Genomic DNA, 13,701 nt, shown 5'->3' with positions numbered 1-13,701 from the left:
TGTGTTCCATTTATTTTATTTGTACATATATCCATTTCAAGAAAAAAAAAATGACTTTAAAAATACAATTCTGTCCCAGAATTGGATCCTTATCAGCACAACCATTGAAGGGAAAAGAACGGCATGCAAACTGAAACTATGGTCATTTGTAGTGACTGAATGGAAGATGCAGTTATTCCAGTAGAATATATAAGAAGCTCTGATTTGGCAACTGATAACACAAAAGAGAACCCAAACCTCACTGGTTTGAAGCAGGGTAAAGCACAGTTTTACATATGGATATGATAAGGTTTGCACAGCCCTGGAAAAGGCCTGTATGAAACAAATACAGCACTGGGATCTGTTAAACATCATGTACTGACATGCCTCTCCCACCCACATCAGTATTGTTACTGTTACTTTCTTGTTTGGCAGTAATAAATAAATACACGATCTTATAAAATCAATACTATAAGTTGACATTATTCCAGTGAACGCAGTAACAGATCACCTCATGCTTTACGTTATGTTTGGTCATTGGTATTAATGTGTAATTGCTGAAATGCACCACCAGGCGTAAAAGAGATTAGGTTAGACAATTTATTCAATTTGTTTTCTTTGTCATATGACAGTATTCCAAGTAGTAGTCAGTTTCCTAAAAATGAATGCAGAAATTTTCTTGGTGACTAGTCTGGGTTTTACAGCCTTGGAAAAGCTATACAATTTCACATTGTTTTACTTCTTATCAAATTTTCAAATTTAATCATATTTCTTATCACCAGTTGGAGTTACCAGACCAGTCTCTCTGGCTCTGAGCTACTAGTGGATGAGACTTGAGGAAACAGCCACTAGAGGAGGTACGCAGGTGCCTCCCCGCCCCATGGTAAGGCCCTTTATCAGGCAACAGCATGTAAATCTTGGGGTGAGGAAGGAAAATGTGATGGGGCATTAGGGGGGCACTGACCCCCTGTTTGATGACAGAGAAATCAAATGGTCAGACTAGCAGGTCCTGAGGGCACAACTGAACACCACGCTCTGTTCACGTACTAGCTAGCAGCTCTGAGGCACAGCTGATGTGACGGAAGAGTGTGCGTGCTGGGGGTGCGGACGGCTGTCTGAATTAGGAAGAAGAGGTTAGATAATACCAAATACACCATGCATGATTTCCAGACACCTCTCGGAAAGGTCAAGCTCAGAAGCAAACAGCAATGTCAGGATCTGGGGTGGGGTGGGGATGGGGGACACAAACGGTTTAACTTGAAACAATATTGTGTTAAGGGATGAGCCTTTTAATATTTTTTTCTGTCTCCACTCTCCTTGATGTGCATGCTTTTTTTGCCTTCAGAAAATAGAGTCAATAGCTGTGCAGAGTTGAAGAAAAACTTCCTCCGGTGTCCCCTCTGCATTTACCTATATTTAAAGGGAAAAAGAAAGTCTTAAAAAATCTTTGTTAAATAAGACCATTTTTAATAACAAAAGAATTGCCTGCTCTAGGCGCCCAAACCACAGAGAAAAAAGTGAGTGGTTGTTAAAAAAAAAACAAAAAAAACCAAAAAAAAAACTAGGTTTATCTAAATTAAAACATCAAGGAGATACCACCGCACACCTATTAGAATGGACAAAATCCAAAATGCATCAGCAAATGCCGGTAAAGATGTGGTACAGTACTCATTCTTTGCTGACGGGAATGCAAAATGGTACAGCCGCTTTGGAAGACGGTTTGGCAGTTTCTTACAAAATTAAACATTCTTACCGTATAATCCAGGAATTGCGCTTCTTGGTATTTACCCAAAGGAGCTGAAAACTTAACGTCCACACAAAAACTTGCACATGGATTGTTTATAGGAGCTCTGTTGATAATTGTTAAAACTTGGAAGCAACTAAGATTTCATTAGGTGAGTGGAAAAACTGTGGTATCCAGACAGTGGAATGTTATTCAGTGCTCACAAGAAATGAATTACTAAGCCATGAACAGACTTGGAGGAAACTTCAATTCCTATTATGAGGTTAAAAGAAGCCAATCTGGAAAGACTCCATACCGTATGACATTCTCAAAAAGGCAAAACTATGGAGACAGTAAAAAGATTGGGTTGTGGCCAGAGAGGAATGACTAGGTGGGACAAAGAGGACTTACAGTAGTGAATGGTGGATACATGTCAATAAACATTTGTCAAAATCCAAGGGTGTGAACACCAGGAGTGAACCCTAATATAAACCGGACTAATGTTGAGAATGATGTATTGATGTAGATTTCATCGATGAACCTACCATTGTGTGGGATGTGGCTAGTAGGGGAGGTCGTGTGTGTGTCTGGGGACAGGGCTACATGAGAATTCTGTACTTTATACTTTTTGCTGTGAATTTAAAACTAAAAATCGGTTTAAAACAACGAAACGTAGGTGCCTTGTTGAGGTATTGTTAAGGCTCATGGAAAGACTAGAATTAGTTAAAAGACTTCCATGTTCTAGAGCATTTGGACAGGATGGGCATAGGGCTTTGGGTCATGGGCGAGGTGGGGGGGCTGGCGTGTAGAGAAGAAGAAAGCTGGGACCTCCACTTGCAGGTGTGCTAAGTGCAGAGTCCCCTCAGATGTTGCTGGCACACCACTGCGAGGAGCCAACAGCAGAGGAAGCGGCAGGGAGCGGACTTCCTGGGTGTTAAGGCACAACTACCCCTTCCTCTCTCAAAATGTCCCAACGTTGGGGATGCCTGGGTGGTTCCGTCAGTTAAGCGTCTGACTTGGCTCAGGTCAGGATCTCACAGTTCGTGAGTTGGAGCCCTGTATTGGGCTCTGTGCTCACACTCAAGAGCCTGCAGCCTGCTTCAGATTCTGTGTCTCCCTCTCTCTCTGCCCCTCCCCGCCTCACAGTCTCTCTGTCACTCTCAAAAATAAACATTAAAAAAAAAGTGACCCAGCATCGTACCAATCACCGAGGTATGTCCCAGGCACAGGAAGAGGAGACCTGGTGACCCACGGGACCCGCGGGAGGGGCGGGCAGGGAGCCTGCTGAGGTGCAACTCTCAACCTTCATCTCCACAGGTCCTCATTTCTGCGGTTGGGCTGGGCCGTCTAATCTGCATATTTAACAAATTCTCCAGATGACTTCCCTGTGGGTTATCTTGGACCACACTGATTTCTTCCAATCTTGTCTACCTTCTTTGCACAAACTAGTTTCGATTTCACAACACTAGAGACTTCACAGATTCCAGAGATAGAATAAGTTCTCAAAAACAAAACACCAAAACTAAAAAACCACATTTAAATATCCCAGAAAATAGGTAGAACAGTGTTTCTAGAAGTGTGGTTTGTAATAGCCCCAAGCTGGAAAAATCACACAAGTCCATGAGCAGTAGATGGATAAGTAAATTGTGGCATAGTCACACGCTGGACTAGAATAGTGACGGAAGAAACACTACAGCTACTATGTTGAACAACAGGGATGACTCTCCCAAAGTTGTGGTGAGGGAAAGAAGCGGGTCTTGAAAGAATACGCATGCAGTGCAATTCAAATTCTGTAAAATCCAAGAACACGCAAAGCTACATCGTGTAGGTTCGGGATCCGTACATAAGTGGTAAAACCATCAAGAGAAGCAAGAAGATGATTATGGAAGTCAGGAGTGGCTCCTGCTTGGAGAGAGGACGGAGGAGGTGACTGGGGAGACCCAGGGAGCCTCTGCCATTCTTTCCTACTTCCTGGGCCTGTGGTGATTACACAGTGTTTGTTTTAGAATTCCTCAAACTGTACATACGGCTTTTATGCATAACCATGTGTGTGATACATCTCCCAATAAGGAGAAAATTAAAATTAAAAAAAAAATTTAAGCGCCCTCCCCCAACATGTCCTACCCCTTCCTTCTAGGAAAGTCAAAGACAGCAGTCTGCAACTTGTCTCCCTGGCTACAGGCTTTCCATCTGAGGGCAGAGACTTCGGCTTTGCCCTGTGTGTCCCTCACGGCACCTTGCCTCTTGTTTTACCTCTCCTTCCTCTTCTTTCAACCAACAAACGTTTCCTGGGTGCTAACATTATGTGCTGGAGATACCAAGCTGAACAAGACAAATGACCCTGCTTTCACAGAGCTCACAGCTCAAGAACAGAGATGAAGAATTAACAGGAATTTATGCTGTTTCGAGGCCAGTACAGGAGCTGTGGATACAGGAACACCTTCCACCGTGTTGGGAGGGCAGGGAGTTTCCTGAGGAAAATCGTCATCATCAGCAGCAGCAGCAGCAGCACTACAGAAGCATAAGTGCTTTTATTTTTAAATAAAATATTTTTAATTAAAATGTTTTTCTACCTCTGCCCTTGCTTCACTTCCGCCCTTACTTGCTAGCTCACTTCCTTCTTCCCTCCCTCTCATCATCTCTGAAGTCTTCCTTCGCCCCCTCCCTGGCTCTCTCTCTCCCTCCCTCCCTGAGTCCCTCGCCTCCTCACTGGCTCTCATTCCATTCCATTCCATTCAAAAGCGGTTTTTAAACAGGTAATTCTGACAGTGATCTTGGGAGGACAGATACTATCCCCATTTCACACATGACAAAACTGAGGCTCTGAAAGATGAATTAAATTTCCCAAGGTCCTACAGCTAAGTAAGTGGCAGGGACCTGGTGGAAACCAAGGTCTCTGACTCCAAAGTCCTTGCACTTCCCGACCACATTAGAATATGTCCACCAGCTCAAGATGGCTGCTTGGCTGAATTTGGTTGGGGCAACAAGGAGTGAAGCTGGAATGGTAGGCCTGTGTTGATCATAAAGAGGCTTATAGATTCTGTTACATGATAATGGGAATTATGTAAGGGTTTTTAAAGTATGAGTTGATACAATCAAACGGGTACACAGAAGCTGATAAATGTTTGCTTAGTCAAAAAATTGCAGGAGGGTTGAAGTGCAAGGCAAAGAGCACTGTAGTAGGAGCCATGATACCTGTATTAATCCCCAGTCGGCTTCAGGACTCGGACTAGACATTCATCCTCCTGGTGCCTCAGTTTCCTCCTCTGTTCTATAAAGGGACTGATGACAGACGTGTAGCCTCCAGGTTCGGTTCCAGCTCTGATACCCTATGCTATTCCAAATCTCAGTTCACGTTTTTGTGGGGATCAGGCGCCCATCAGTGGGCATCAGGACTGTTGAGTTTAGTTTGGTGTTGCCAGTCAAGCTGAGCCTGGAGTGGATATGTATTTGAAGATAATGAGAGCCTTCTCTGTGGAGAGACCAGCATGTGCAAAGGGATAGGAATCTGCAAGCACCTGGAGTTTTCAGGGATCAGTGGGTCTTTGTTGGGGACAGAGCAAATGCTGCTTGAGTTGGAGGAAGGAGAACAGGAGGCTGGAAAAATAGGTCGGGAGGAGGTTGTGCCTCCATAGATTTACCTATTCTGGACATTTTCTATAAATGGAATCACATAGTGTATGGGGTTTTTTTATTTTTATTTTTCACTAAGCACTGTCTTCATGGTTCACCCATGTTGTATGGGTGTCATTACTGTGTTCCTTTTTCTGGCCCCATAATGCCTTATCTTTAACCTGCATGTACAAGACATGCTTTGGAATGCCTGCCTTCCTAACATCACTTTTCAGCAAATCTGCTGCTGCTCGCTGCCCTGCTGAACCTGCCCTTGCCTTATCAAACCCTATAAGGAGGGAAGATTGTTAACTCACTTTCTTTGGCCCCTCTCGTGGCCCGTGTAGTGGGCATGGGTAAGAAGGTAGCGATCCATTAACACTTAGCTTATTGTTTACACTGTCCATGACATTATTAGTGGCAGGTCTCTGGTCCCCCTGTTCAGTGGATTCTCACACGGAGAATATTTTAAGAGAACAATAAGGGACTTTTAGAGATTTTTTTTTTTTAATTTTTTTTTTCAACGTTTATTTATTTTTGGGACAGAGAGAGACAGAGGATGAACGGGGGAGGGGCAGAGAGAGAGGGAGACACAGAATCGGAAACAGGCTCCAGGCTCTGAGCCATCAGCCCAGAGCCTGACGCGGGGCTCGAACTCCCAGACCGCGAGATCGTGACCTGGCTGAAGTCGGACGCTTAACCGACTGCGCCACCCAGGTGCCCCTAGAGATTTTCATGTTACTCCTGGGTAAGTCAAAAGAAATGGGAAAGAACCAATTTACTAAGTGCATTTTAAGTTACAGAAACTATTCTCAGTGCTTACAACTTTAGCAAATTTAAACCCACTAACAGGGTGTCAGTGTTTAACACCCTTAGTGAACAGATAAGAATCCTGTAAACTGGGGGCGCCTGGGTGGCTCAGTCAGTTAAGAGTCCGACTTCGGCTCAGGTCATGATCTCATGGCTTCTGAGTTCGAGCTCCGTGTCAGGCTCTGTGCTGACAGCTCAGAGCCTGGAGCCTGCTTCGGATTCTGTGTCTCCCTCTCTCTCTGCCTCTCCCCTGCTCACACTCTGTCTCTCTCTGTCTCTTAAATAAACGTTAAAAAAAAAAAAAGAAAAAGAAAAAGAGTCCTGTAAACTGACTGTTTTGTGTGAAGGGGACTCAGTAATTGAGCAAACTTAAAAGACCCCCAATTCTGAATCAGCAGAGTCAGAATGTATGAAGCTTTAATGTATTTCATTTAATTGAAACCTAGATAAGTGGATGTGCTTTTGACTTTAAGAACCTATCTTTTTGAGTCAAAGACAATATAAAATCCTGCAATAAGTGATCAGTAGAGGAAGTATTTTTTTTAACAATAAAAGAAAAAAAAAGCTACCAGCAAGTGAACAGGAAATAGGATTGAATTTCTGAGTTTTCACCTGACTTCTCAAAGGAGAGCAGTCAGTGATAATATTTCCCGCAGTCAGCAGAACATACTGCTAAATTAGGAAAGTCGTTACACTGCCTTAGGAATTGCAGGCTTTGTCTACTCCTTCTCTTTCATTCTGTGAAGTGAATCTGCAAACCATAAAACGGCTGGTTCCAACACTGCCCAGGTCTAGTTGTGTTTCTCCTGAATTTCCCACGCTGTGACAAACAGGGCTGGAGTTTTAGTTTTGTTTTTCATGTATTGGCGCCATGGGGCTTCTGAGACTGACCCAGGCTGCCACTGGTTTACGACTGTTGTGTGCACCACCTTCTCACTCTTTTCATCTTATCCTCTGAGCCAGACGGAGCCTCACACCGCAGGGATCCCTCACCACCAGACGAGGCTCCGCAAAGGCAAAGCCCTTAATATGCAGCACCTGCGTGCTGTCTGGGGCCGAGCATCGGATGCATTCTTCAAAAGTTAGGGTTATGTAAATGACGCTTCCGGGGACTCCTCCAATTCACATATCCAGTCGGGACACAGATTTCTCCTTATTCTCAAGGCCATAGGAAGCAAGAGGACTATGTATACCTTTACTTTAGAGAGCTTTTAGGACAAGCGTTAGCAACAATTTTAGGCTGATTTATAATCTGCATATTAATGGCTTCTCTGTACATAAGGATTTTCCAAAGCACAAGCATTTAAAATCTTTCCTTCTTTTTCCTCTTCCTCCCAATTTTGCCTGAAGTTTAAATTTGGCTGGCAGCTCTTTTCATAGACATCCACAAAATTCGAAAACATATCTTATCAGTCATTTCCCTGTTTAAAATGCCAGCAGTAGGGGCTCCTGGGTGGCGCAGTCGGTTAAGCGTCCGGCTTCGGCCAGGTCACGATCTCGCGGTCCGTGAGTTTGAGCCCCGCGTCGGGCTCTGGGCTGATGGCTCAGAGCCTGGAGCCTGTTTCCGATTCTGTGTCTCCCTCTCTCTCTGCCCCTCCCCCGTTCATGCTCTGTCTCTCTCTGTCCCAAAAATGAATAAACGTTGAAAAAAAAAATTAAAAAAAAAAAAAATACCAGCAGTATTTAGTTGGAACTTTCTAAGATGGTCTAGAACTGTACTATCCAATGCAGTAGCCATAGGGGGCTTCTGAACACTTGAAAGGCAGCCAGTACAACCGAGGAGCTGACTTTTTAACGCTATGTAGTTAAAATCAATCTAACTTTTTTTTTTTTTTAATTTTTTTTTTCAACGTTTATTTATTTTTGGGGGGACAGAGAGAGACAGAGCATGAACGGGGGAGGGGCAGAGAGAGAGGGAGACACAGAATCGGAAACAGGCTCCAGGCTCTGAGCCATCAGCCCAGAGTCCGACGCGGGGCTCGAACTCACGGACCGCGAGATCGTGACCTGGCTGAAGTCGGACGCTTAACCGACTGCGCCACCCAGGCGCCCCACAATCTAACTTTTAAAACTGGTACTTGGACTCCCTTATTAGAAAATTCAAAAATATATTGGAACAACTAGAGTATGTGAGATCTGCCATTTTAACCACAAATTTTATGGAATATAAATACGATCTATTTCTGATGAAAATTTAGCATCTGAATTGTGTTATGCTTAAGTACTGGATTTTGAAGACATATTAGAAAACAAAGTATCTCACAATTTTTATATTGATGGCATGTTGAGAAGCTAAGACTTAGGATATATCAGGTTCAATAAAATCTATTTTTAAGCTCATTTCATTTGGTTCTACTTATTTTTTTCTTGTTAATGTGACTACTAGGAAATTTTAAATCTATGTACGTGGCCCACGTTCTATTTCTGTTGGACCATGCTGGGCTAGCAAATTTGTTGAATGAAGGAGGAATGAATGAATGGATTCAAGTCCTTCATGGTCTTGCTTCAGCCTTGCTTTCTGGTCTAGTGTGTTACTGCTTTCATTCATCGGCTCTGCACTAGCTACATCTTGTGCTAACATTCTTGGGCTCTTCCATGTGTCAGTGCCTTTGTCTCCTTCTCCTCTGTCCGTTATGAACTTGTATTCATCCTTTAGGACCTGTTCAAATGTCGTCTTTTCTCTGAAGCCCTCACCTACCTTTCCAGGTGCGGTACTCCCAAAGGCCCAGAACATTCTGTAAATCTTATTACTATATTTACACTTTGCTGTGGTGCAGAATTTCATGGGTGTCTTTTCCTCTCGGAATTCCTGGCATTAACCACCATGCCTTGGACGTCAGAGATGCTCCAGTCTTCTGTTGGCTTCTAGAATCCACGGCAGGGGCTCCTGGAGACGTTGTGAGTTAAAGTGAAGCCCAGTGAATGGACTGCCCTGAGCTGGCCAGAGGCAGAGCCTGCCACGTGACTGGAGCAACCACAGGGGAAGGAAGTCAAGAAAGTGAATAGAAGAGCACAGGGTCTGGAGTTCTCTTCTGCCTACTGTTCTGGGAGGCAGGATGCAGACACGCACTGAGCACAACTCATTTCAACAGGACCACAGGGGAGCAAAGCAGACTGCACTGAATCAAAAGCTCTTTGCGGGGAATCTAGTGCAGGCCTGACAGGAAGGGCGGGGGTGGAGAGACTAGTCAAGCAGAATAATGAAGAATGAGTTTCTTAAGACTCTGGGAGACAGATGGAAGATTTATGCCTCATTTGTCAGGTGAGAGGACAGAACCTTGGGGCTCCTTGAAGTCACCTGCCCTTTCGTGCACCTCTTTTTACTGGGCAGGCAGGAGGATGGAGAGCTGTCTCCAAACTCAGGCTGCTACTGGCACTCACCCAGGGCAGCTCCAGCCCGAACCCGGCACACTTCACACTCAGAACCAAGAAGCAAACTCAGCGGGGGAGGGGCATTGATAGAAGAGGCCAAATAGCCAGGAACTGAGAAGTCCAGAAGCTTTTCTGCATTCGAAAAACTCTTCTCAGGGGGACATGGAGAGAGAAGGAAGTGCAAACGAATAGGTTAAAAAAAGACTGCTTAAAATAGCTCAACAATCTCTCCTACTAGACACAAAAGCCTAAATAAGGGTGTTCCAGTTCCTGCACAGTTGTTAGTAGTAGACAAAACAACCAAACTAGAAACAAACCGGTTGAACAAATTATAGGATATCCATGTTATAGAATATTACATGAGTACTAAAAAGAAAACACTGTGACGTCTGTATTGGCTTCCAGAGAAATGTGTACAGGATAGTATTTTCATGAAATCAGAACTTTCCACCATGGGGTATGTGTATTTATACAAAGTAGATTGGTCAGGGTCAGAGAATGAGAGAGTAAGAGAGAGAGAGAGAGAGACAGAGTGTGTGTGTGTGGGGGGGGGAGGAGACAAGGAGGAGGAAGAGTAGGATTGGGGAGGGAAGGTAGGAAGATACACAATAAACTGTTCACACTGGTTATTCGAGGGGAGTAATGTTGGAGGTATTAAGGCATTGCTAATTGTTTTATTTATATATACATTTATACACACATACACACATAGATACTTCTACTCCTTGCTTATTATATTAAGTACTTATTACTTTAGTAATTTAAAAAAATCCTTTGAAATAAGGATTTGAAATAAGCCACCAATGTGAACACTTGACAGTTTTAACACAGCTGGGACCACTGAATCGCCTGCTAATGCGTTTCTCTCCTTAGTCTGTTTGATCTTCAGAGAATCTGAAGAGAAACCCCCTCTCACCTCCTGCGGCATAGGATCTGGTGAGCACCCCTTGCTACAGCCTCTCCCAGTTTCCCACCAAAATACCCATGGAGACCCAGAAAAAGATGAATGGCTACAGAATTCTGAAAACTTGGATTGCTACCTGTTGCCAGTGGATTTAGATTCCATAATCTGCTCCTGACTTAGAAAATGGCCAGAAAAGCAGGCATCTGCCATTCTGCTATGTGGTTACAACTTTCAAAGACAAGAGTGGTTCTCCCTAAGTCCCACCAGGACATCTTTTTCTAAATCTAATTTAAGATTGTATTACCAAAAGAACAACTAAAGAGAGAGGGGGTAACATGTCCCGAAGGATGGATCCTGACGCAGGAGGGGAAGCAGGAAGAGGCATAGGAGCAAGTGCATCGTGGGGTGGTAGTGGTCCCTGCTCAGTGCGCCTCAACCCCCAAATCCCACATTCGGTGTGAGCCTCCCTGATGCACCCCAGTGTGCCTTCCAGCATGAGATCCAACAGGACCAGACCTGAGTGCCGCTGGTCCTCAAGCACACATAAAGTGAGATTAACAATCACCTGCACACCATGTGGGCCGTGAGATTCCCTTGACCCCACCTCCTAATTGAAGGACATAGCAAATTATAGTTTCCAAAGATGGTTGCAACAATATCTCTCACCCCACATACTCTTCTGAATATGACCTTGCTACTCACTCATCAGGAGACGAACTATAATCCCCTTCCCCTTGAACCTGGGCTGGCCTTAGGGACATTCTTAGAACCAAAAGAATGCAGTAGAAGTGAGGCTGTGTGATCTCGGCGTGGCCAGAAGAAGCCTTGCAGCTCCTGCCTTGGCCTTTGGGAACATTCACTCACTGGAGGCTCCTGTTGGGGCACCACCCTTTGGAACCCAGGAGCAGTGCTGTGAGAAGTGCAAGCCGTTCTAGAGAGGTCACGTGCAGGTGTCTGGCTGTTCCAGCTAAGCCAGCCCGGTTCAGGCACCAGACATGTGAATGAGGTTCCATCTTTGAATTGGACATAGCAGCCCTCTCCGTGGGAGCCCCCAGTTTGAGTCATCCCAGCTGAGCCCCAAATGCCATGGAGCCAAGAAGTACCATCCCTACTGTGCTTTTTCCAAACTCCCGAAGCACAGAAGCCACAACTATCAAGTAACGGCTGTTGATTTATGCCACTAAGTTGTGGAATGGCTTGTTACACAGCGATAGATAATCAGAATATAGAGGATGTGTAAACTTAAACAAACTGAGGTTTCTGGGGGGGAAAAAAACTAGAAACAGACAAAGGGCACACTATTCCAGAGATTCAGAAGGAAAGAAGATCTCTGATAATCATATAATATAGAAACTAGAAAAGTTTTAAATACAATTTTTTGAATACTCAACAATAAATATTTATTGAGTAGTTTTTTTTTCTCATGTGCCAGGCATTATGCTACACTCTGGGGATAAAGGTGTAAACAAGACAGACCTAATTCTTCCCACTACAGAATTTACTTTCCATTGGTGGCCACAGACATGTAAAAAAGTAATTATACTGAAGCATGATAAATACAAAGATGGAGAAAGAAACAGTGCTATACAAACACACAGGAGGGAAAGTTAATGGATACTACTGCTAGTTTAAACTGTATGTAAGAAGACATGGCTGCTATGAAGTAAGAGCAGGCAGTCATGAAATGAGAACAGGCTTGGTGAAAAGGCAACAGCATAAGAAGAAAAGAATGAGCCAGGGCAAACAGAAAACACACATGAGAATTAAGATAAATACTGGTAACTAGGGAGCAGGAACAATAGTGTGAAAAGCTGAACTGGAATGGTGGAAGACACATTTGGGTTTTTTTCCTAGAAAGTCGAGAGCACAGAAATGAAAACAACAGAGTGGGTTATAGATTGAGAACTGTGCTCTCCAATGCAGAAATCACTGCCATGTGTTGCTCTCTAGCACTTGAGGTGTGTGGCTACTCTGAACTGAGCTGTGCTGTCAGCTCAAATACACACTAGATTTCAAAGACTTGATAACAACATCAAAAGAACAACCGTTTCTTTTTCCTGTTTAAATTTTTTTTTTTTTAATTTTTTTTTTTTCAATGTTTATTTATTTTTGGGACAGAGAGAGACAGAGCATGAACGGGGGAGGGGCAGAGAGAGAGGGAGACACAGAATCGGAAACAGGCTCCAGGCTCTGAGCCATCAGCCCAGAGCCCGACGCGGGGCTCGAACTCACGGACAGCGAGATCGTGACCTGGCTGAAGTCGGACGCTTAACCGACTGCGCCACCCAGGCGCCCCTCCTGTTTAAATTTTTTAAAAAACATTTATTCATTTTTGGGAGAGAGAGAGACAGAGCACAACCTAGGGAGGGGCAGAGAGAGAGGGAGACACAGAAACTGAAGCAGGGTCCAGGCTGTGAGCTGTCAGCACATAGCCCGACATGGGGCTCAGAACCACAAACCAAGAGATCATGAGCTGAGCCCAAGTCCGATGCTTAACTGACTGAGCCACCCACGTGCCCCTCTTTTTAGTGTTTAAAATATGGCTACTAGAAAACTTAAAATTGCATATATGGGTCACATTATATTTCTCTAGGACAGAGCTAATATAGAAGGAACAGAGTGAGATCTAAGAATTTGATGTTGTTGAGGAGTTTTGAGGAGAAAAAAGGAATAAGGTACATAAAAAATAAAGAATAATTACCCCAAACTCTCAAGTTAAACAAACAAAAAAAGGTGTCTCTGCCAGCGGGAATCGGTGAAGTGAGACTGATATCTGGACAGAAGTTTTGAATGACATGGAAAAATTGAAAAAAAAAAATCTTTAAAGATACCAGCTGAAAAAAGTTGACTTCCGAATTTATCTATGCCTTTTCCTCCATAACACTAAATGCTTGAAAACAGTGGAGCATGTTTTCTCCATTTTGATAGAAATATATCATGACCTAAAAGTTTTATATTCAGTGACACTGATATGTGTGTATAAAGCCACTAAAGCAATACTCTCAGATGTTCACAGAAAAATTGAACTAAAAACTAGTTTGAGTTATTTTAGCCAACCGAAGGAAGAATCAAAATTAAGAACTCAAGGGGCGCCTGGCTGGCTCAGTCAGTTAAGGGTCTGATTCTTACTCTTGATCTCGGCTCAGGTCATGATCTCATGGTTTGTGGGATCGAGCCCCAAGCTGGGGTCTGTGCTGACACCTCAGAGCCTGCTTGGGATTTTCTCTCTTCATCTCTGTCTGCTCCTCTCCCACTCACACACATTCTCTCTCTCTCTCAAAATAAATAAACTTTAAGGAAA

At 43.8% G+C, this 13,701-nt stretch overlaps 1 protein-coding gene across 4 annotated transcripts in view; it reads right to left on the bottom strand.

Annotated features, from left to right (window-relative positions):
• Positions 1-13,701, bottom strand: part of AK5 (adenylate kinase 5) — a 262,841-nt gene continuing 249,140 nt past the window's right edge. For all 4 annotated transcript variants that reach the window (XM_045477912.1, XM_045477913.1, XM_045477911.1 and 1 more), the window contains one exon: positions 1-1,389. In XM_045477912.1, coding sequence (XP_045333868.1) covers positions 1,321-1,389 — 69 coding nt within the window. In that variant the 3' untranslated portion in view covers positions 1-1,320. The remainder of the gene's footprint in view (positions 1,390-13,701) is intronic.

Source organism: Leopardus geoffroyi, chromosome C1, assembly GCF_018350155.1.
Source record: "Leopardus geoffroyi isolate Oge1 chromosome C1, O.geoffroyi_Oge1_pat1.0, whole genome shotgun sequence".
Lineage (NCBI taxonomy): Eukaryota > Metazoa > Chordata > Mammalia > Carnivora > Felidae > Leopardus > Leopardus geoffroyi.
The sequence above is the reverse complement of the archived record's forward strand: the minus strand, read 5'-3'. Positions and strand labels throughout refer to the sequence as shown.